At 43.9% G+C, this 25,096-nt stretch overlaps 2 protein-coding genes across 4 annotated transcripts in view; one reads left to right on the top strand and one right to left on the bottom strand.

Moving 5' to 3' along the window:
- Positions 1–25,096, bottom strand: part of NECAB1 (N-terminal EF-hand calcium binding protein 1) — a 125,936-nt gene that overhangs the window by 72,568 nt on the left and 28,272 nt on the right. For all 3 annotated transcript variants that reach the window (XM_039524898.1, XM_039524897.1, XM_039524896.1), the window contains exon 3: positions 13,946–14,054. In XM_039524898.1, the coding sequence (XP_039380832.1) occupies positions 13,946–14,054 (109 nt within the window). The remainder of the gene's footprint in view (positions 1–13,945; positions 14,055–25,096) is intronic.
- Positions 1–25,096, top strand: part of C2H8orf88 (chromosome 2 C8orf88 homolog) — a 152,372-nt gene that overhangs the window by 118,966 nt on the left and 8,310 nt on the right. The gene's annotated exons all lie outside the window — the stretch shown is intronic.

Here is a 25,096-nt window from a genome sequence, read left to right as displayed (position 1 = left end):
CCGGCCCCGCATCCCTTCCCGGCCGCCCTACTCTGGCCGGCCAGCTACCTGGCTCTGGCCGTCCGGCTCCCGCCACATCCTCCAGCTCCGGGCTCCGGCCGCGTGACTCCTGCCCCGGCCCAGCATCCCGGGGCTCCTGGCTCCAGCCGCGGCCGGACTGTAGTGCCGCCAGCCACATCCAGGCAGCGCAGTAAGGGGGCAGGGAGGGGTGTTGGAGAGAGGGCAGGGGTTCGGGGTGGGGGGCGGATAGGGGTTGGGGGCTCTGTGGGCAGGGAACTGGGGGATTGAATAGGGGCAAGGGGCCTGGTGGGGCAGTTAGAAAGGATCAGGGGATGGATGGGGCGGTGGGAGGCAGTCAGGGGCAAGGGTTCCAGGGGCTGTCAGGGGACAGAGAGAAGGGGTGGTTGGATGGGGCAGGGGTCCCTGGGGTGGGGGGAGGTGTCAAGGAATGCGGGGGGTTGGATGGGGCAGGAGTTTGGGGGGGGGGCATGATCCCTAACCCTAAGAACATTTGCTAATGTTGTTGATTGTTGTGCAGGGGAGAGGGTGAGAACTGTTCCCATCAGTCTCCTTGTTGTCCATTCCTTTTCCCTTCTTTATTTACAGTATAACTACAAAATAGTTTTCAATATTTCTGAGTATATAACATATGCCGTCAAAAGCAGGACTACCAAAAGTGTTAAAAGTGTTAAAAATACTGGTACATGTCTTCCTATTCATTAAATAAAATACTGTTTTACTGTTCTACTAATGTGTATATTTTCTTTAAGTTAAAAAAAGTTAAAAATTTAATTTTTTTAAAATAGCACCAAACTTTAAGGGTGTGGCTTATAATCAGGAGCGGCCTATACTCGGGACAATACGGTACTATTTTTCTTCTTTGCCCAAGGAGTGACTCAGTTATAGGTCAGAAGGAGGAATGTGCTCATGCCATCCAAAAGTAACAGTTTCAGCCAGATATCTAGGCACTGGGACAGAGGCTGGGTGAGAAGCTGAGAGTTAAGGTAAGCAAGCCATATTTAGCAGGTGTCCCCTATGAGACTGAACTCAGGCCAGTGGGCCATTCAGGCTAGGCATAAGGAGCATACAGAAGCCTGTGCGGTTACAACTAAAGCTGGGTTTAAGAAAAATGTGTAGAAAAATGTTGTTTCATTCAACTTTTGTTTTCCACTTAAATTAAAGTCTTTTAAAGTGGTTTTCATTGAGCTTTTCCTCTCTTGAGCTTTCCTTCTCCTTGCCTCCTTTTCCCTCTCTGGGAGGCGAGAGGAAAAAGGTAAAGAGGGAGAAAAAGGAGGCGGGGTAGAGGGGCAACAACAAATTGAAAACCTTGGAGGCTTTTTTGGGTCTTGTTTCACCAAGAAGCAGAAAAACAAACAAACCAATAAAAACCCTGCTAAACATTTCAAATGAAATGAGATTTTTTTTAGAATATCTGACCCATCCTGCTCCTTGTCCCTGGCCACCACCCCCCGAATTCTCCCATCCAACCCCTGCTTTCTTGTCCCCTGACTGCCCCCCCAGAACCTCTGCATCATCCAACCCCCCCTCCCTGTCCCCGGGACTCACTGCCCCTTATCTAAACCGAACCGGCCCCGGCCGCTTACCCCCGCCTCCCAGCGCCTCAGCACGCGCGTCGAGAAGTGGCCCCGAACAGCGCTGCAGCCGCATGACTGGGGAGGGCCTGAGCTCCTCCCCTCTCAGAGCCGCGTGGTAAGGGGAGAAGCTGCTCAGCCTGGAGCTCACAGCCCCGCCCCCTTACCACGCGGCTCTGAGCGGGGCGGAGCTCAGCCCCCCCCCGGAGCGACCCGGCTGCAGCGCTATTCAGGATGCGCTGAGGCGCCACGGGGATGGCGGGGGAGAGCCTCAGCCATTCTCGTGGGAGCCCCTGCGGGGCCCGGGGCCTGGGGCAAATTGCCCCACTTGCCGCTGCCCCCCTCTGGACAGCCCTGTCTAGGCTTCTTCTATGTGTGGATTCTGCTCTTTTGATTGTGGACCATGAGGAGCATGTTAAAAACAAGTCTCTCTTGTTTTACATCATATATTTAGGGTGTTGCTTGTACACAAAGGTTATAAAAAGGGACAAACCAATAGTGTTCACCCTCGTGGCATAGTACTGCTAAAAAAACACAGGAAAGATATCAGGGAACGCCATTGGTGGAGGCGAGCACAAATAGAGAAGACTTCCAATCCCACCCATTACAGCCAGGCAGCTGAGAGGGATTCCAAGACTCTGTTCTGGCTTTTGTAATTTCTTTCTGTCACCTTTTTCTCCACCATTTTGGCAGCTCAGGCTAAGTGGAACAAAAGATTTGTCCATGTTATTGTATCTAAAATCAGTTTTTGATCTGAAACACTAAAATGGGAGGAAAGAGGATTTCACTGGAACCTATCAAAATCGCTCTTCAGTGGGCTAACAGGTGCAGCTATATGGGGGGGGGGAAGATTTTCCAGACCCCTCCAACCCTCTCAAGATGGGCTACCCTAGGGGCTTTTTTGATGCAACTCATACAGGGTCTCATTCTGCCCCATAGCATTCTGTGGATCATATCCATATCCCATATGAATTGATGTAGCTCCATGAAAGCAGCTGAGGTTTCTCCATTGTAATGGCTTACATGGAGCTACATGGATTTACACCAGCTAAGGATTTGGCCCTGTGTTTTCAGGAGCAACTTGGACACAGACTAGGCTAACTTTGAGACCCTTGAATGTTGAAGTTTCAAGTGGAATGCTTCACACGGCTCTTGGGCTGGGGGGTGAGGGGAAGAGAGAGAGAAAAGGATGAGACTGAGAAAGAGTCTTCTTTGTTACAGCTTAGATTGTTTTTTATTTAACTGGATTAAAATGTGAAAATACCTGTACAAATGTTCACTTGCTGGATGTATCCAAGGTATAGTAATTTTATTCTCATTCTTCCCTATTGAACTGCAGCTTTGAGCTACTTAGCAGCCATAAGCATAAATCAAGAATTTCATTTTCTTCTCTAGGATAATTTGCAAGTGAGAGGCATCACACAATGGATGGTTTAAGGCTGTTTGACATGTACATGATTCTTACACTTGCATAACAAAACTTCATAAGGTTCAATGAACACTTTGATCCTTTTCTGAGCCAATGTGTTAATGTCAGACATTTTATGTAACCTGCCCTTTTCAGCAATTGTGTGTGATGCTAATTAGTGACATTTTGGCTTTCTTCATGCATGTGAACTTATGTTCTGGGTTGGAAAACTGTATTAATAGGGACTCAGGATTCATACTGCATTGTCCAGGTTGCCTTTCTCTCCATTAACTCAATCAGATTTCTGGCATGTTGCCACATCCCTCCATCATACTGTCTCCTGATGAGAGAGTCTTCAAAGGCAAAAGGGGTCTATGGAAAGCCCTAAAAATTAATTTTCTGCATTTCTGTTGGGATGAAAGGTCAAACAATGTCTGATACTTACCAGCTGCAAAGTCAGGCATAAAATATTGTATCATGTAAGAATACAAAACCTCATCACTGTTTCAAAATTGAAACTTTTGTATTAGCTATGGGTATGTTCTGTCAAGTGACTATCGTAAAGAGTCACTCTCTTAAAAGGAACCTTATTATCCCTCCCTCCTGCCTGACTTCTTGATACTGTACCCACTAAGGGGAAGTGGATGGGGGAGAAGCAGCAGATGTGGTATATCTTGACTTTAGTAAGGCTTTCGATACTATCTTGCATGACCGTCTCAAAAGAAACTATGGATATACAATCTAGATGGAGCTACTATAAGGTGAGTGTAAAACTGATTGGAAAACTGTTCCCAGAGACTAGTTATCAGTGGTTCAGTCAAGCTGGAAGGGCATATTAAGAGGGGTCCCGCACTAAATCATTCAATAATGATTTAGATAATGGCATAGAGAGTACATTTATAAAGTTTGTGGCTGATATCAAGCTGGAGGGGTTGCAAGTGCTTTGGAGGATAGAATTAAAATTCAGAATGCTCTGGACAAACTGGAGAAATGTTCTGAAGTAAATAGGATGAAATTCAATAAGGACAAATGCAAAGTACTCCACTTAGGAAGAAACAGTTGCACACATACAAAATGGTAAATGACTGTCTAGGAAGGAGTACTGTGGAGAGGGATGTGGGGACATGGGTGGTGGGTAAACCTCCCCTTTGGGGAGGATAGCCCGCCGGCCTCACCCTCCCGCAGTCTGGAGCCCCGAGGGCCGCCCACCCCAGCAATGCTGGCCACCCCATCACTCTCTCAGCGCCTGGCTAAGCTGCTAGCCCCCCTGAGTGCCGGCCCGGCCCCCTGGAGCACCGGCCCGCCCTCAGCACCCAACCGAGCTGCCGGCCCCCTGAGTGCTGGGCCAGGCCACTGGCCTGCCCCATCCCCGTTCCCCTCCTGCAGGCCAGCCCGAGCGCTGCTGCTGGCTGCCGGTGGGTCCAAGCTCCTGGCAGCCGACTGGAGCTGAGCCCCAGATGACTTCAGGGTAGAGGGGCAGGGAAGGCGGGGCCTCCCAAGGGAAGATGGGCAGGGCCATGGCCTGAGGCAGGGAAGCCTTAGTCTTTAATACCCGCCACCCATGTGTGGGTCATAGTGGATCACAAGCTAAATATGAGTCAACAGTGTAACCCTGTTGCAAAAAAAGCAAACATCATTCTGGGATAGATTAGGAGGAATGCTGTAGGCAAGACATGAGAAGTAATTCTTCTACTCTACTCCATGCTGATATGGCCTCAACTGGAGTGTTCAGTTCTGGGCACCACATTTCAGGAAAGATGTGGACAAATTGGAGAAAGTCCAGAGGAGAGCAACAAAAATTATTAAAAGTCTAGAAAACATGATCTATGAGGGAAGATTGAAAATTGGGTTTGTTTAGTCTGGAGAAGAGAAGACTGAGAGGGGACATGACAGTTTTCAAGTACATAAAAGGTTGTTACAAGAAGGAGGGAGAAAAATTGTTCTTCTTAACCTCTGAGGCTAGGACAAGAAGCAACAGGCTTAAATTACAGCAAGGGAGGTTTAGGTTGGATATTAGGAAAAACTTCCTAACTCTCAGGGTGGTTAAACACTGGAATAATTTGCCTAGGAAGGTTATGGAATCTCCATCATTGTAGGTTTATAAGAGCAGATTAGACAAACACCTGTCAGGGATGGTCTAGATAACTTAGTCCTGCCTTGAGTGCAGGGGACTGGACTAGATGACTTCTCGAGGTCCCTTCCTACAATTCTATGAGGGCACACACTTCATAGCTTCTTTGGGCTGAGCTTGTTGCACACACTGGAGGCTTTTTTCATCCCTCCATTCCCTCCACAAGCTCTTTGTGTGCTAGCCTCCTATCCCCTTCTAGTTTAGGGACTCCCCACAAAATCCCCAATCTCCCATCTGCCTGGGGTTCTGTGTGCCCCCCATTCCTCCTCCTCCTCCCTTACCACGGTCCCCCATTCTCCCCTGCATGCTGGTGACTATGTGCTCCAGCCCCATCCCTATTCTCCCCTCCCAATAGACCAGGGTCTCCCATTCTCTGCCCCATGCCAGAGGCTGTGTGTATGCCCCCATTTCCCCTTCTCCTCCCATCATTATTTGTCTAGGAGATAAATTGTTCAGGGTGCCAGAATGCCAAGCCCTATTGGGAGAATAAGCAGAGGTTCTGTTACGCTGCAGGGCATTAATGGCTACCTGTGACACTCTGTGCCTCGGGGGAACTCCCTGCACCCCTATTTTTATCCTTATAAAATGATTGTGTGGTATCCAATGCAGTTTGTCATGTCGGGTGTCTTCGGCAGGCTCATGATGCACTGAGCATTGTTGTTATAGTAATGCTATAGGTTGTACTTTCATGTACATAGTTATGAGGCTGAAAATGTGTCCTTATGGCTTAAAACAAGCCCAGGCAAAAACTCTCCAGGAGCAGAGACCCAGGCAAAACTCTCCAGGAGCAGAGGGGCAGTTCACACCTCATCAGGGCATGTATGGGACAAACCCAGCCCAGCCTCACAGGAACAAAAGACACTGGCCTAGGCAGCCACAAAGGATTTGTTGGACTCTTGAGTGAGTCACGCCCCTTCCCTTGGTCAGTTTTGGACTATGATGAGGTAATGCTCACCTGACTCTGAAGCGGGGGGGTGGGTCAAAGCCAAGAGGGAAGAAAGAGCATGATAGACGGGAGAGACGTTTGCCATGCTCTCTCTCTCTTCCACCTCCATCTACAGACACCACCACCAAGTGACTGAAGTGCTGATCAAAGGGGAGAGCCTGGCTGAAGGGCAACCAGCCAGCCTGTGGTGAGAAGCATGCAAGTTTGTAAGGGCATTGAAAGTGTCAAGATCAGCTTAGAATGCGTTTTGCTTTTATTTCTTTTGACCAAATCTTTGACTTATAATCACTTAAAATATATTGTTTGTAGTTAATAAATTTGCTTGTTTATTCTACCTGAAGCAGTGCATTTGGTTTGAAGCATGTCAGAGACTCCCCTTGGGATAACAAGCCTGGTACATATCAATTTCTTTGTTAAATTAATGAACTCATATAAGCTTGCAGTGTCCTGCGGGCATAACAGGACCCTGCAAGATGGAGGTTCCTAGGGCTGCGTCTGGGACCGGAGATATTGGCTCATGTCATTCACTTGCACAATCCAAGCAGTGGCTGGCCAAAAGTGCTCGCTCAAGTAGCTGGGAGCAGCTTACATGCCAGAGGCTGTGCGTGAACAGCCCGGGAATGGGGGTTCTCACAGCAGAGCAGGGTAAGGCTGGCTCCCAGAGTCGAAGATTGGAGTGACCTAACAGATCACTGGTCCAGATAACACCAGGGGAACGTCACAGTGCCATCAACCGGTTCTTTGGTCTATAGACAATTGAGAGCTGTTTGAAGTGGTGGCTGTGCTAAAGAGATGGCAGGATCTATGTGTCCTAGATTTTCTTCCTTTAAGTTTTCTGATTTCCCCCCAAATCAATAGGGTTCTGGCCACTGGTGCCTGGACTGTTCCCTGAAATGTTGGAATTGATCAGATGCAGCATTCAAAATTTGTCACATAATACCTATACAACGCTAACACCCCTGTGTGGGTTGTCAGCAGCAAGGATCAAACCTGGGATCTCTATAGCTTAATGCATGAGCCTCTACTTCCTGAGCTAAAAGATAGTTCTCTTTTAATCAAGCTTGTAGCAGGCTCATCAGTCTCTAGCTTGCCTAGCCACCACTAGAGGGGGACAGAGTGGCATGCTGAGCAGGCAGGGGTTACACACACATGAAGACAGACAAATGCAAAAGTGCCATCAAGTTGAGCAAAAGGTCTGGATAAATGTGGCCAATTAAAAAACAACAGACAATCCAACATATCCTCACATATTTCCCACGGGAGTGTTTTCCCGGCCACTTCTTATACTATGCTTTCCACTATGTGCTTGCTGGATGATTTACATTTCAGTAACCCAGATGGTTGTGCCAATTGCACTGCCTGTTCTCAGATATCAACTGTAGCATTTCAAAATGTTCCTTATTTAAAATCCCAACTATTAGTGCTGTCACAAATTCTTCTTTCCTGATAACCAAGTCACAATATTATGCCTATTATTTCCACACATTCTCCAGAACTTTTTACCAAAGGTAAACAGGAAGTTCACTTGTGAATTATATTTCTGTTTCACAAGAATGAAAAGCAAAGTCAGACATGGAAGTAATAGCCACTATTCTTAGGGTATGTCTTCACTACCTGCTGGATCGGCGGGTAGCAATCGAATTCTCGGAGTTCGATATATCGCGTCTCATCTAGACGCGATATATCGAACTCCGAACGCGCTCCAGTCAATTCCGGAACTCCACCACCGCAAACAGCGGTGGCGGAGTCGACGGGGGAGCCGCGGACATCGATCCCACGCCGTGAGGACGGGTAAGTAACTTGAACTAAGATAATTCGACTTCAGCTATGCTATTCGCGTAGCTGAAGTTGCGTACCTTAGTTCAACCCCTCCCCCCCCCCCCAGTGTAGACCAGGCCTCAGAAATCAAATACTGTACAATGAAAAGGATCAGTCCAATTCAGTAGCCCATCAAAAGGACTCAGCCCCCTGCTGAGTCCAGACAAGGATTACTGCAAAACAAGACTGCTTTAGTAAAAAGTCACATTTAAATTATATATAAGGAAAGTCAGGTGCTTGAGGAGTGTACAAGAAGGAATGATTCTGAAGAACAGGGTTGGAACTCTGTCTGAAGGAGCTTAATCTGCTAAACAGATGCAGGTGGTATCCCACCTAGTTTGCTATTCAGTATGAATAGGATTGTATTTTACTTTTGGTTCACATTTGTAAGATCAAATTTATGTCTCAGTCTGAATCTTCAATTTTAAGAAATGAGCCTTTTATTCACAAAACAAATAATGCCTATTTAACATGCACAAAATCCCTAATTATTCATTTAGATGGATTTATGCTGCTTTCTGCTTTGAGGATTATAAATATTAAGCACTTTGGGTACATTAGGAAAATTTGGCTTGCTACATCCTATCCTCCTATATTTGAGCATAATCAGCTCACATTGCATTTTCTCCTTTATTGTCTAATAGTGGGAACAGTGGTTGTGCATTAATTAAGACAATTGAAACAAAAAATGGTCTATAGCTTGTTGAACAGCATTGGTGTGTGTATATGAAGAGCACGTGGCAGGTTAAACAAACTGCATAATCGTAGTAGCAGAGCATCTCCCAAGAATTTAAAAACAGAAATATGGATCTCTCTCTTTCTTCTCAGCCTGTAGGATCAATAGCTCGTGTGTGTGTGTGAGAGAGAGAGGTTTAAGGTTTATGTGTGAACACACTATATGTTTGTCTATGTGAAGAGCTTATCAAAGGAAGGCTAAGCTTAGAAAATGAGTTTTCCCATTCCATTCTACACTTGGTGAGGTCCGTTGTCATTCTGATTTCTTGCAGGAGTGATCTCACCATGAAAGTTCATCAGAAGTTTCTTCACTTATACTAACAAGCTTTCCCATATTGTTCAACAGTTCCACTGTGCCTGTAGAACATAGCTGTTGTGGTCATGGAGGCAGAAGTGATCTCTCAGATAACTAGAGCCAGTTCTAGGGAGGGCTTTGAATATTGAGACCTTGAACTTGACTCTGTATTCAGTGGAGACAGTATGGAGGGTGGAGCAGAAGATTGGTGTACTCATAGCAACCTGTGTTGCTAGGGCAAAAGGCCATTTTGTGTTGTACCAGCCGGAGTTTTTCAGGGCACATAGCTTCATTCCTAAATATAATGAGTGGCACTAATCAAGCCTAGCAATCAAAAATGCATGAATGGTGTGGCCAGGTCTGATAGGATGGCATACAATCTTTTGGCCATTCACAGAGGAAATGCATGTTTTTTGCATCTATGGCTACTTGGTTGTGCACTGACTTATTTTGAGGGCAGATGCCCTCAAGAGAGGAGAATGTTGTCGAGAAGGAAGCTCTCTGAAGTGCCTCCCTCTTCCTATCAGTGTCTTCCCAGAGTTTCCTGTGTTAAGCTTTAACCAACTGGTCTTCATGCAGGTGGTAATTTTGCTTAAACACTGAGAACGCAAAAAGATGATGGGTAATGTTTGCTTTATGTAAAGGAGTATAGAGTTGGGTGTTACCCATGTGCTGTTGGCACTTCAACCCATGACTCATCAACTCTGACTAAAATTCCTTATAGATGTTGTATAGTATGGGGGGAAGGCCTGAGTCTTGTTGAACTCTTACAGGTGAGGTCTTTTATAGGTGGAGGAACAGTTAGCAACCCTTTGGATTTGGTCTGAGAGGAAGGACTGGAGTAATTTCAAGGCCTTTCCACTCATCCACACAACTTCTTGTAGGCAGGAAGGAGTATTTATTGGTCAGCACTATCAAAGAGCCCCAGCATGATGAATATGGATGAGCTTTTCTTGTGTATGGACAAGTGCTGTCTGGCTTGAAACCTGCCTGAGAAGGATCCAGAATACTGGCAGCTTACTGCTGGTGTTGGAGACTGGCTTTTCCATTAGCTTGTGTAGAAAAGGGAATTTAGACCTCGGGTGATAATCTGTAAGGGTTCTTTAGTACAGGACAGATTACTGAATGTTTTAGGAAGGTCCTGTGGACAAGATACTCCTTTCACTCCAATTTTAGACTGGCAAAACTCAGTTGCCTTCAATGGAGTTCTGTCTGATTTACATCAGCATAAGTGAGATCAGAGCCAAGCCCATTAGGAACACACACATTATATACAAAGCAGGCTGTAATCCTTTCATGGCTTTGTATAATCAGGAAGGCAACACTGATCACGAAGACTACTTCATTGACAATCAAAAAAAGTGGACAAGCTCTTTAATCAGCAAAGTACTGAGCCTCTGAATGTATATTATGTATTTCTATAGACGAAGGAACTTGAATACTAAAGATTTGAATTCATGTTAATACTGAACATGATTGAGGAGAAGAACAGAAGTCTTATTAGGTTAACAAATATCCTTAGGGCATTTTAAAGAGTTTTCAGGTTTCTGTCCCTAGAAGCTGCTTATTTAACATTCAGACCTGGAATGTGCATTTTGCATGCATAATACTACTTATGATTTATTTTAGTTTTCTTTGCTAAAGAACATGTTTTTAATATGAGAAGCTTTAGTCATAGCCCACGAAAGCTTATGCTCTAATAAATTTGTTAGTCTTTAAGGTGCCACAAGACTCCTCGTTATTTTAACAATGCCATTCAGATTGAAAATTAATTAAAAAGTAAATTAACTGAGTTGCTTCCTACAAAACTGTGCCATCTAGCTTTCAAAACCCTTTGTTAGAGGTTGAGCTAAAACTTCCCGGGGAGTTGGGCTCAGTCTCACCTCTGGCTAGCTTTCCATTTCTCAGGTTCACATCATCAGCAGATTACAACAAGGGGTCTGGGGCCCCTGGGGGGCCAGAAGCAGATTTCGGGTGTGGGGGGGGGGAGGACTGTCAAGCAGGCCCAGGGTTAGACTTGCTGAGGCCCAGGCCAGAAAGCCAAAGCCCCACAGCCTGAGACAGAAGCCCAGGGCCCTAAGCCCTGCCACCTGGGGCCAAAGCCGAAGCCTGAGCAATTGCCCTGCTTGCTACTCCATAATGTCAGCCCTGGCTTTTATATGCAGAAAAACAGTTGTGGCAAAGGTGGGCCGTGGAGTTTTTAATAGCATGTTGTGGGGGCCTCAGAAAGCAAAAGGCTGAGAATCCCTGCACTATGTGATACATGAACTTGGCAAAAACAGGGGTAGCACAGTAAAAACACAAGCACTCCTAGGTGCTAAGTATTCATGTAGGAAGGCTAGAAACAAAACACCCTGATACAGGGTTATGGTATAGGCACACTCCCCGAAAATGGTACAGGGACACGCTGACCTCTCTTAAAGATAAGGTCAGGATGACAGGTGATGGATAGACATGTTTTGATCAAACCAACAGGTACAAGGGTAAAAGTGGTAACTAACCATGTCAGAGGGGCAGTACATAACTTCTTGCATCAGTGTATAAAAGACGGGTCGCAGAGGGGGTGTCTTTGTCCAGCCGAGGGGGAAGCAGAAAGTCCTGCTGTTCACTAAGCTGAGTACATTGTCAGAGGCATACATGTATTGAGTGTGTCTCTGTAGCACATACACGGCACTAATATTGTGCCTTATTGGCAATAAACCTGGTTGACCTTTGCTACTGAACCGAGTCTGTGGTCTTCTTGGGCAGTTTGATCAAGGTCTGCTATATGGGCTATCTGGCCAGAGCCAGTGCAGCACGCAGAGAGAACACACATGCAGCCAACAACTGAGAACAGTTGGCTCAGGTGACTAGGTTTCACTTAGAAAGCCCTGGGCTATCATTAGAAGAGGGAGCCTGCTTCATCAGAGATCGGGAAACTAGGGGCTAGGAAAGCTATAGGGTTCTCTAGAGAGGCCTAGGAGAGTGACCTGGGACCAGATACCCTGTGGAGGGAGAGAAACTGAGACAGCAGCAGCGACTGGCAGTGCATGAGATCAGAACCTTCATGCACAATAGAGTTAATGTCAGTTACTGCATTAGTGTCTTCATCTATACGGTACCAGTAAGTACTACTGAGACAAGCAAAACTGATCTGCTGAGTTCGCACTGTTTCTAAACAGAACCAAAAGCCAATAATGACTGGTGCAAATGGGATGGCTTTATAACCTGTTAGGAACCAAAGGTAATAAATGCCATCACTTCAGTAGCTTTTGGACCACAGAAAGGGCACCCAAACTGAATGTAGTCCACATGAAAGGTACTAGATTGGTATCAGTATTAGATACACCTTGCTAATTCATACCAATAACTGGGAGACCCACTGAATTACTGAATGGGACCAGTTTTCAGTAGGAGTGAAAGTCAACCTCTTCACAAGGATATAAACACCAATTAAATGTAGGGCTTGGGGGACATGGGGCGTTAATGGCAAAAGAGTACCTGTTGTGGACTCTGTATGATGGGCTGCTATGAATTAAAGCAAGGATGATTCATCACAAAAATACTTTGTCTATGTCTTTTGACAACTACAGTGTCATCTACGTATGGCTAGTAACTGTGCTATATTATGTTTATGTTATGTCTTAGTAATGGTCTCCCTACAGTGGTCGACTTCCCTGTCTTTGCTGAGAAGTGGGAGGAGGCCACCAGATTTGTGTGTGTGAATCATGCAGCGTGCAGATTAGCCAAGTACTGTTCTGATTAGCTAGTAAACTACCGTATATGCTCGATTATAAGCTGGTTCGTTTATAAGCCGACCCCCCCACCCAAGATGAATAAGTAAAAATGGAAAATTTTTGTGACCCATTCATAAGTCAACCCTATACTTCGAGGGTCAGCAAACTTTGGATCCCGGGCCACCAGGATAAGCTGCTGGTAGGCCGAGATGATTTGTTTACCTTGAGCGTCCGCAGACACGGAGGTAAACCTAAGTAAACAAAGTGTCCTGGCGCGCCAGCTGCTTACCCTGATGGGCTGGGACAGCAACTGGTGGGGAACTGTTTTTTGTGGGGAGACGCTGGGGGTCTTCTGGCTCTGCTGGCTGTGCTGTATCTCCTTGATCCCTCTGTTAGGGGGAAGGGCTGTGTCCCACCTTTCCCTCTCTATACCCGTTCATAAGCCGACCCTCTTCTCTGGTGCTTCCCTTTTTTACTAAAAAATTCAGCTTATGAACGAGTATATACAGTAGTTTATACTTGGAATTAGTTGAAAAAAATCCAAACTTTCAATTATTTTTATGGAACTTTTTTTTGACTGCTCTTTAGTCTATGCAAAGACTACATACCACATGGGGAGGAATGATACAATTTCCCCCCGGTGGCCTGGCAGTTGCATTAACCCACTGCAGAGAGAGAGATACTTGGGACAAGAAGTTGATTCACTCTCTATACCCTTCAACCCTCAGCTTCTGCTGACCCTGCCAACAAGTCAGCCACTCTGAAATGTAATGTGAGTTTTGTGATTTCCGAGAAACATGAATGAAGACATCAATCCATTTCCTACAGAGTATCAAACAGTCATAGGTGGTAACGTTTGCTCACTACTTTCTATGATGGTTTCATGCTAATTACTTGGGGGCAAACTCTCTGCTCAAAACCCAATTCATTCTGTGAGGGCAGGAATCTACCCCCTCACCCTGCAGCCATGTAGCTGTCCTAACAAGGCTACTCCAGCCTGAGAGCTGGAAAGGATCACAGCATCTCTTCCCTTTCCCTGATTCCATCTGCCCTCATGAGAGGACCTACACAGTGTCTGATGCCCACACCACATTCTACAAGCCTGTATTTCTGAATGTTTGGACACTTAAACATATGTAGATCAGCTGATGAGAAGTTTTGTTCTTACCAGAGTACATAATTGGGCATTATAATTTCCCTGAAACAACTCTCTAGAATAAAAACAGCTTAAGATTTTTTTGCCAAAATTAAACTTTTTTCCAAATACAAAATGTAGCACTTGGTTGTAAGCCAAGGATACTTACTCAGTATTGTGTGTATCAATGGTGTGAAAAAGCTCGTGCAATTCTTCTCCACTCAGGACTCCATCAGCAAAGTAGGCTTTGAATTCCTCAAAAGACAGTTTGCCATCATCTGAAACCAGAAGAAATCAAAACATTGTTAGCTACGGGTACAGTTTGTTGTCTCCTTTAATTTAACTAATCTGAACAGGAGACTTAAAAAAAAATAGAATCATGGGACTAGATGTTTAGATTAAATTTATTTGGAAACTTGATAACAGATTGTGTTCAGGCCACGAAGTGAGTATTAAATTAAATGTATCAATAATAGTATATCTGTCAATCAACCTTTGCAGACATGTAAAAGCAATTGATCAAATAATGTAACATAGTATTTATGTAATCGGCCCTGCAAAATTTAACACAAGTGTTTCAAGCCATGGAGAGAAGGTTACTACCCGTTTATTGTCTGACCCTGAGAGTACCACCTTTTCTCCCATTTCTCCCTGGAAAGAATCTCAAGACATTCTCTTGGTCATAGAATATCTTGGAAGCACAGAAAATAGCCAACTCCTGTCTGTCTGTATCTGTGAGATATTATTGCCTGTAGCAGACATCGTAAAGTAGACATCAGTAAACTGACTTAATTGAGGCCTAAGTTTTGCAGGTCTTTCTGGACCCTGGGCATCCATAGAAAAATTCTACTTCTAATACTGCTCCTTCAAACGTTACTTGGCAAGAAAATCTCATGCCATCATGTATATTTTTCTGTCAAAATCTTTCTGTTAGTAGTTGAAGTCTTAGTTGCATCCCATTCTGTGGATGTCTACAAAGGCACCTGGAATGGAAAGAGGGCTGAGAGCTTCGGTAGAATATTCTGTAGGACCTGCACTAGGACCCTCTCCATGAGCTTCACAACTCTACTCCTCACAATGGGACTAAATTGGAGACTGAATAATGTTAAGAGTTAGGGGCACCACGTTTCTACCCTAGGGCAAATGAACTTGACAATTTCTGTTGGTGATTTTACAGACCCACATTTGTAAAGTATTAGGTGTTGCTGTGCTCAGCATTGCAATGCCTAGCTGATTTAGGAATCTAATTCTCATTTTCAGAAGGGATTTAGGCACTTAGGAGCCCAAATCCCACTAGTAGTTGATGGGATTTAGACTCCTAAGTGCCTAAACCCCTTTTGAAAATATTTCAGCTCCTAAATCAGTTAGTCATTGCAATGCTGAGTGCAGTAATGTCTAATACCATTAAAAATCTGGGCCAGAGTGCTTAAGGTTTGTCTACACTTAATATGCTACAGTAGCCCTGCTGTGCCACTACCTACGGCAACAGGAGGGATTCTCTTGTTGACACAGGTAACCCACCTCCCTGAGATGCGGTAGCTCGGTTGATGGAAGCATTCTTCCATTGACCTAGCACTGTCTACATGGGAATTTAGGTCGGCTTAACTAAAATGAGGATTTACACACCCCGACCGATGTAGTTAAATCAACCTAATTTGCTAGTATACACCAGGCCAAGTCTCAGATGGAACATGAGTCAACCCCATTTTCCAAACTAAAATATAGTCAACTTTTTTTCATACTTTGGTTTAACTTGTTCCAGCTCATATGTCCATCCATAATTATACATCTTCTCTGTTTGAGACAAGGCTAAACCACCACCATCTTTGCCTTTTGATGACCGATGGCTAATTATAGGTGCAAGAGGTGCCTAAGGCCTAATGCAATTTGAGAAAAGTACCATATCATGGGAATAGTTAGAAGAACAGTATTTGGAATTGCATTAACCCTGAGGGGAAACAAATAGTCTCATTATAATACTGCTACAGCATTATTTGGCAGAGTCTGTTTCCTCTGCTTTTTACTTTGGCCTTAATTGTAGCATGCAGTGAACTAACATGACACAACATCCTTGACTCAATGTCTGCCCAACCTCTCTTATCTAGTATTTCCCAACTATTAGCATTTCAGAGCTGGATTCCATATTAATTTGTTTGCTGGATGAAAACCTCTGATACGCATACTTTTTAAACTGGCTGGTGTCACTGCAGTGTGGTGTGATACATCCTTCCAGGAGGATACAAGATGGGATTTTCAAAATCACTTTAGGCATTTTTGAAAATTCCAGACATAGTAAACATTGGACAGAAGCCACATTTTAAAACATGTTGGTTTGGATGTGTGGCTGCCGTTTTTCTGTGAGCCACAAAAATGAAATCTGAGTAGCCTGGTACAGTCTACACCAGGTACGGAGCTGCTGCAATTGTTATATATGTAGAACATAAGAACATAAGAACATAAGAAAGGCCGTACCGGGTAAGACCAAAGGTCCATCTAGCCCAGTATCTGTCTACCGACAGTGGCCAATGCCAGGTGCCCCTGAGGGAGTGAACCTAACAGGCAATGATCAAGTGATCTCTCTCCTGCCATCCATCTCCATCCTCTGACGAACAGAGGCTAGGGACACCATTCTTACCCATCCTGGCTAATAGCCATTTATGGACTTAGCCACCATGAATTTATCCAGTCCCCTTTTAAACATTGTTATAGTCCTAGCCTTCACAACCTCCTCAGGTAAGGAGTTCCACAAGTTGACTGTGCGCTGTGAAGAAGAACTTCCTTTTATTTGTTTTAAACCTGCTGACTATTAATTTCATTTGGTGACCCTAGTTCTTGTATTATGGGAATAAGTAAATAACTTTTCCTTATCCACTTTCTCAACATCACTCATGATTTTATATACCTCTATCATGTCCCCCCTTAGTCTCCTCTTTTCCAAACTGAAGAGTCCTAGCCTCTTTAATCTTTCCTCATATGGGACCCTCTCTAAACCCCTAATCATTTTAGTTGCTCTTTTCTGAACCTTTTCTAGTGCTAGAATATCTTTTTTGAGGTGAGGAGACCACATCTGTACACAGTATTCGAGATGTGGGCGTACCATGGATTTATATAAGGGCAATAATATATTCTCAGTCTTATTCTCTATCCCCTTTTAATTATTCCTAACATCCTGTTTGCTTTTTGACCGCCTCTGCACACTGCGTGGACATCTTCAGAGAACTATCCACGATAACTCCAAGATCTTTTCCTGACTCGTTGTAGCTAAATTAGCCCCCATCATGTTGTATGTATAGTTGGGGTTATTTTTTCCAATGTGCATTACTTTACATTTATCCACATTAAATTTCATTTGCCATTTTGTTGCCCAATCACTTAGTTTTGTGAGATCTTTTGAAGTTCTTCACAATCTGCTTTGGTCTTAACTATCTTGAGTAGTTTAGTGTCATCTGCAAACTTTGCCACCTCACTGTTTACCCCTTTCTCCAGATCATTTATGAATAAATTGAATAGGATTGGTCCTAGGACTGACCCTTGGGGAACACCACTAGTTACCCTCTCCATTCTGAGAATTTACCATTAATTCCTACCCTTTGTTCCCTGTCCTTTAACCAGTTCTCAATCCATGAAAGGACCTTCCCTTTTATCCCATGACAGCTTAATTTACGTAAGAGCCTTTGGTGAGGACCTTGTCAAAGGCTTTCTGGAAATCTAAGTACACTATGTCTACGGATCCCCTTGTCCACATGTTTGTTGACCTCTTCAAAGAACTCTAATAGATTAGTAAGACACGATTTCCCTTTACAGAAACCATGTTGACTATTGCTCAAGAGTTTATGTTTTTCTATGTGTCTGACAATTTTATTCTTTACTATTGTTTCAACTAATTTGCCCGGTACCGACGTTAGACTTACGGTCTGTAATTGCCAGGATCACCCCTAGAGCCCTTTTTAAATATTGGCGTTACATTAGCTAACTTCCAGTCATTGGGTACTTTAAAGGACAGGTTACAAACCTTGGTTAATAGTTCCCACATTTGAGTTCTTTCAGAACTCTTGGGTGAATGCCATCTGGTCCTGGTGACTTGTTAATGTTGAGTTTATCAATTAATTCCAAAACCTCCTCTAGTGACACTTCAATCTGTGACAGTTCCTCAGATTTGTCACCTACAAAAGCCAGCTCAGGTTTGGGAATCTCCCTAACATCCTCAGCCGTGAAGACTGAAGCAAAGAATCCATTTAGTTTCTCCGCAATGACTTTATCATCTTTAAGCGCTCCTTTTGTATTTTCATCCCACTGGTTGTTTAGCAGGCTTCCTGCTTCTGATGTACTTAAAAAACATTTTGTTATTACCTTTGGAGTTTTGGCTAGCCGTTCTTCAAACTCCTCTTTGGCTTTTCTTATTACACTCTTGCACTTAAGTTGGCAGTGTTTGTGCTCCTTTCTATTTGCCTCACTGGGATTTGACTTCCACTTTTTAAAGGAAGTCTTTTATCTCTCACTGCTTCTTTTACATGGTTGTTAAGCCACGGTGGCTTTTTAGTTCTTTTACTGTTTTTCTTAATTTGGGGTAAACATTGAAGTTGGGCCTCTATTATGGTGTCTTTAAAAAGGGCCCATGCAACTTGCAGGGATTTCACTTTAGTCACTGTAGCTTTTAACTTTTGTCTAACTAACCCCTCATTTCTGTATAGTTCCCCTTTTGAAATTAAAGGCCACAGTGTTGGGCAGTTGAGATGTTCTTCCCACCACAGGGATGTTGAATGCTATTGTATTATGGTCACTATTTCCAAGCGGTCCTGCTATAGTTACCTCTTGGACCAGCTCCTGCGCTCCACTCAGGATTAAATCTAGAGTCGCCTCTCCCTTGTGGGTTCCCGTACCAGCTGCTCCATGAAGCAGTCATTTAAAGTATCGAGAAATTTTATCTCTGCATTTCGTCCTGAAGTGAGATGTTCCCAGTCAATATGGGGATAATTGAAATCCCCCACTATTATTGGGTTCTTAATTTTGATAGCCTCTCTAATTTCCCTTAGCATTTCATCATCACTATTACTGTCCTGGTCAGGTGGTCGATAATAGATCCCTACTGTTATATTTTTACTAGAGCATGAAATTTCTATCCATAGAGACTCTATGGAACCTGTGGATTCGCCTAAGATTTTTACTTCATTTGAATCTACACTTTCTTTAACATATAGTGCCACTCCTCCCCCTGCACGGCCTGTTCTGTCCTTCCGATATATTTTGTAGAATGATTGTGTCCCATTGATTGGTCTCAGTCCACCAGGTTTCTGTGATGCCTATTATATCTATATCCTCCTTTATCACAAGGCACTCTAGTTCACCCATCTTATTATTTAGACTTCTGGCATTTGTGTACAAGCACTTTAAAAACTTGTCCCTGTTTATTAGCCTGCCTTTTTCTGATGTGCCAGATTCTTTTTTATGTGATTGTTTATCATCTGATCCGGCCCTTACATTATACTTCTCATTCCTCTGCTCCTGACTATAACCTGGAGATTCTCTATCATCAGACTCTCCCCTAAGAGAAGTCTGTGTCCGATCCACACGCTCCTCTGCAGCAGTCGGCTTTCCCCCATCTCCTAGTTTAAAAACTGCTCTACAACCTTTTTAATGTTTAGTGCCAGCAGTCTGGTTCCACTTTGGTTTAGGTGGCTGCAAAGATCAATGGCCATTCTCCATTCTGAAAGGTGTGGTTCTGGACTGCAAAGAGCTGCAGTCAGTGCCAGGCTCTGGTTGCTGTTGTATTTAACGTTTAAATAACAGTAATTGTAATTGTTAAATACAAACTCTTTGCCTTAATAAAGAGAGCACACAGCAGACTCTGATTTTTAAAAAAATACTATTTATTAGAGCTATCTGATTATACACCAAAGAATCTTCCTCCATGTACAATCTTCCTGTAACTATAGTGTGAAGACTGAAAAAATAGGACTCAGTGCACATATTCCAGTGTGTTTTTAACCCGTGGAATAATCTGACAAAGCATCACATTTTGAGCAATTCTTCTGATTGGAACACTTCAGAAATAGGCTTTTAATGCCTTCCAAGATCTTACTGCTGAAGTTCAGCAGAACTAATTGCTAGCAATTAATCACTGGATGTGATGGGCAAACAGCATGGATAACTGAGCCCATTCCCAGAGCAGTCTAAGGTCATTCTTATAGGCCATCCTGCAGTGCAGAACAGACTGCTAATACTACCTTCAAAGAAATTAGAAATAACAAAGAGATTGTTCCAATTAAGCAGGAATCTCTAAGGAAGGTGACTATAATTTTTAACTGCTAGAGTAGGACATGGACACTTGCCTTATTTAAGTCATGTTGTAGGGAGAGGATTTAGAGTATATTGGGAAAATAAAAACATAGACGAAACCAGACACAGGGTATCAAGCAGACACTTTGGGCCACTTTAAAAAAAAAAAAGTTGCCTCCTGTGTGCAAACCCGTAGGTACATGCAATTCAGATATTAGCATCTGCATATGCAGGTGGCAGAATTTCAATCTACAAGCCCTGTGATCTGTAGGCAAAAGTGGTAAATTCTATCACCTCTGCACACCGGTATTCTCAAAAATTGCAGCTGTACGTACTTTCATGGGCACAAGCAGCGGTTCGGTTGCTAAGAGCTGCCCTTTAAAAATAGCTCTTAGACTCTGTTACTGGGTGTTAAGTTGTAGGACACAGCATAGAGGTGCAGAGGTTTTCTGCTGACTCCTCGTGAAGTCAAATGTTAGGATTCTGCACAGTGACATAACACTCACCCTGGCAGGCAGAGCAGGTGGGTCCTTTTGGCAACCCCAGTGGGGTCATTAGAATTCAGATGGCTTGTTTAGCCTAACCAAAAGAAGGCTGAGGGGGGGATATGATTGCTCTTTATAAATATATCAGAGGGAAAAATATTAGGGAGGGAGAGGAATTATTTAAGCTTAATACCAATGTGGACACAAGAACAAATGGATATAAACTGGACACTAGGAAGTTTAGACTTGAAATTAGATGAAGGTTTCTAACCATTAGAGGAGTGAAGTTCTGGAACAGCCTTCCAAGGGGAGTAGTGGGGGCAAAAGACATATCTGGCTTCAAGACTAAGCTTGATAAGTTTATGGAGGGGATGGTATGATGGGATAGCCTAATATTGGCAATTCATTTGGCAACTGATCTTTGATTATCAGCAGGTAAGTATGCCCAGTGGTCTGTGCTGGGATGATAGATGGGGTGGGATCTGAGTTACTACAGAGAATTCTTTCCTGGGTGCTGGCTGGTGAGTCTTGCCCACATGCTCAAGGTTTAACTGATCGCCATATTTGGGGTCAGGAAGGAATTTTCCTCTGGGGCAGATTGGCAGAGGCCCTGGGGGGTTTTCGCCTTCCTCTGCAGCATTGGGTATGGGTCACTTGCTGGAGGATTCTCTGCAGCTTGAGGTCTTCAAACCACAATTTAAGGACTTCAATAACTCAGAAATAGGTTAGGGGTTTGTTACAGGAGTGGGTGGGTGAGATTCTGTGGCCTGCATTGTGCAGGAGGTCAGACTAGATGATCATAATGGTCCCTTCTGACCTTAAAGTCTATGAGTCTATGAGACTCCATGGGTAAAATATTGAGGCACACAACCACTGCAGGTTCTAAAAATGATTAGGTGCAGCACCCAGCACAATGGGGCCCTGATGAAGATGACAGGTCACTAATTCAAAGCAATCTGGATCACTTGGTAAACTGGGCACAAGCAAACACTATATGTTTTATTGTAGCTATATGTAAATGTATACATCTAGGAACAAAGAATGTAGGCTAGACTTACATGGGGGACTATATCCTGGGAGGCAATGACTGAAAAAGATTTGGGGATGGGGGTAGATAATCAGCTGAACAGGAGCTCCAAGTGTGATGCTGTGGCCAAAAGAGCAAATGCAATCCTAGGGTGCATGAACTGGGGAATCTTGAGTAAGAGTAGAGAGGCTATTTTACCTATGTATTGGGCACTGGTGCAACTGCAGCTGAAATACTGTGTCCAGTTATGGTGTTCAATTTATCAACAGCCTTCTTGAATAGTGAAGAGGATTCAGAAGAAAGCCATGAGAGCTGGGCAAGTAGAGGGAGGGATAGCTCAGTGGTTTGAGCATTGGCCTGCTAAATCTAGGGTTGTGAGTTCAATCCTTAAGGGAGCCATTTAGAGAACTGGGGTAAAAATCTGCCTGGGGATTGGCCCTTCTTTGAGCAGGGGGTTGGACTAGATGACCTCCTGAGGTCCCTTCTAACCCTGATATTCTATGAGAGTGATTAAAGGATTAGAAAGCATATCTCACAATGACAGACTCAAAGAGCTCAATCTATTTAGTTTAACAAAGAGAAGGTTAAGGGGTGACATGATTACAGTGTATAAGTACCTACATGGGGAACAAATATTTAATAATAGTCTCATCAGTCTAGCAGAGAAAGGTATAACATGATTCAATAAGTAGAAGTTAAAGCTAGACAAATTTAGAATGGAAAGAGGCATAATTACTTTTAACTTTATTTTTATTGCTTTTATATAAAATATAAACACATAACACAACAAAATATATATAAATACATGCACAAGATGGAGACAACATATAAATAACAAAAGTCAAAGTTAATTATTTGCAAAACCTGAAAAAAAGTAAACCAGCAGAGGCCATGCAGGGTGTCACTTATTAAAATGACTAAATAGATAAATAAGTGAGAACATAACCTCTGAGTATCAGAGACTGTGATGGAATGTCCACCTCACACAAGACTGGAAGGGGTTAAGGTGGCCAGGTAGGCCAATTAGCTGCTCAGCCTGCACCTGGAAGAGAAGCCAGGGAGCAGGGAATGAATTCGACAGGAGGCTCACTTGGAGAGGCCTCTATAAAGCCCAGGAGCTGAGGGCAGAAAGAGGCTGCAGGGAAGTGGTCTGTAGTCACCCTTGGGAAAGGAGAGGGTTTGGGACTATAGAGGGTAGTCCACAGTTACTCTCTAAGAGGAGTAGACAGAATTATTTTTTCCATTAATCATAGAATATTAGGGTTGGAAGAGACCTCAGGAGGTCATCTAGTCCAACCCCCTGCTCAAAACAGGGTCAACACCAACTACATCATCCCAGCCAGGACTTTGTCAAGCCTGACCTTAAAAACCTCTAAGGATGGAGATTCCACCACCTCCCCATGTAACCCATTACAGTGCTTCACCCCCCTCCTAGTGAAATAGAGCTTCCTAAATGCAGTAGTAGAGAGCTCACTAAGCCAATCTGTGTATGAGGAAGGAAGTGCAGATTTCCATTTTCTCAAAATAACCTTCTTGGTCACTAAAATAGTTACAGCAATCCATTTCTAAATGTTAATTGGTAATGCCAACTCATCCAGCACCCCTAGAATACACAAGCTTGGAGAAGGAAAGAGAGTGGCTCTTGAAGCTTTTAAAAGAGCATTGAATATGGTGTTTCAGAAGACATGCTTTTTTGACAGGTATTGAGGGAGTGCAAAAGTTTGGTATATAGCTGTTTGCATCTCCAGCATTCATTGTGTTTTGTCAATCTAGCCTTGAACAACTATTCTGGATCCTGTAATACCTTTTTATATTTGTTCTGGAATAATCACAAGGCTAAAGAACTTGAAGTATCTTTTCCATTGAGCCAGATGTCCTCCGAGGTCTCTGTTGAGGTAGTAAGGCTTTTCCCCCTTTTTGTCTGTGACTTTTGTTTCCATATTTCTTAACATGTTCTTCTAGCGGTGAGAGAGTTTAAACAGACTGGTTTTCCCCTGTCCTTGCATGAATTGTTGAGTGTAGCCTGTGACGAAGTGGGAAATTTCTTAATGTTTTGTGTGTGCCTCTGTTTCCCCTATGTGCTGCATATTTACCTAGGTGATGGGGCAGGTTGTGTGATCTTTGAAGAGACCCCTAGAGAGCAGAGGTGGCTGCCATCCAACTTCCTAGGCCCAGAGGATGGGCAGACATTTCGTAATTTAGCAACCCCCACCAGGCTGTGACGAGAACAGAGAGATGAGGTGGAGGCCAGGTGACTGGTTTGCCTTGGAAACACACGAAGGATGGAGGAGTGGCAACTGGGCATGACTGAGGGTGGGCTGTTGTAAGCTGGTCAGTCTCCTGGTTTGGAACTCGGGAGGAGAGCCAGGGCTCTGGATCTCTCCAAGATGGACTTTGCTGTAACTTCCTGCTTTCTATGCTAACCGGAAATGTTCTATACTGAGTTCCAGATGACTAATGAACCCTTTTGGTTTACAATGCTGGCTGAGAGTCACTGCTGACTGTGGAAGTTGGGGGTGCATGGCCCCTTTGGGGGGGGTGTAAGGCTTCCCCAGGTGTCCTACTAAGGTGGACTCTCTGTGGGGAGCTCACGGTATGAACAGGGGTGCTGAAAGCTCCAAACTCAGTCCCAGGAGGCACTGAAGCCAAGGAGCCCTAGTGAGAGTGTGCCCGGAAGGGGTGTCACACTGAAGTGGGTGCTGTCTGGGTTTCATTCAGAGCTGTTCCAGAGCACTGAGCCTGTGCACCCATGACATAACTATGGAAAGAAGGAACTGTGGGACAGCAGTAGCTGCTATTTGTTATAAATGTAATTGAAGAATGCCAGTCTAACATCTTGTATTATATCTTTTTGTTATTCCTTTTTCCATCCAAATTATCTTAAGCATGGAGTTGGCCTTGATCCTGAGGCGCAGGTTATCCCAAGGTGGTATGAGAAGAGAAGTAGTAAGATTGGATGCTGTACTTGTCTTAAGGATGTCCCATGTAGATGCAAAGATTAGATTATTTCTTAAAGGAGGGGGTGGCCTCTTAAGGTATATAAAAGAAGAGGGGGAACCAGACTGTACAGCTAAGCTTTTTTGATCTGGAACCAGGACTGTGTGTACACAGAGCCACTGGAGGGGAATCTCTTTACAGTGATAAGAACATAAGAACGGCCATACTGGGTCAGAGCAAAGGTCCATCTAGCCCAGTATCCTGTCTTTGGACAGTGGCCAATGCCAGATGCCCCAGAGAGAATGAACAGGTAATCATCAAGTGATCCTTTCTCTGTCGCTAATTCCCAGTTTTTGGCAAACAGAGGCTAGGGACACCTTCCCTGCACTTGGAATTCTAGATAATATAGATACAAATCTGGCAACCCTTTACCTCTAATTGCCCAGAATTTTCCAGGGGCCTTGTTTGACAATGAGGTTGTTTTTTTAACCCATATGAATTGCACAGTAAGCCTATTTATTTGCACAAAGAATGAGAGAGAGAGACCTAAAAAGGCAATAGGCTAATGACATAAGTCACTCTTGGGAGATGTTCA

This window comes from Mauremys reevesii, linkage group 2 (genome assembly GCF_016161935.1).
Source record: "Mauremys reevesii isolate NIE-2019 linkage group 2, ASM1616193v1, whole genome shotgun sequence".
Lineage (NCBI taxonomy): Eukaryota > Metazoa > Chordata > Testudines > Geoemydidae > Mauremys > Mauremys reevesii.
This window is presented reverse-complemented; position numbering and strand designations above follow the sequence as displayed.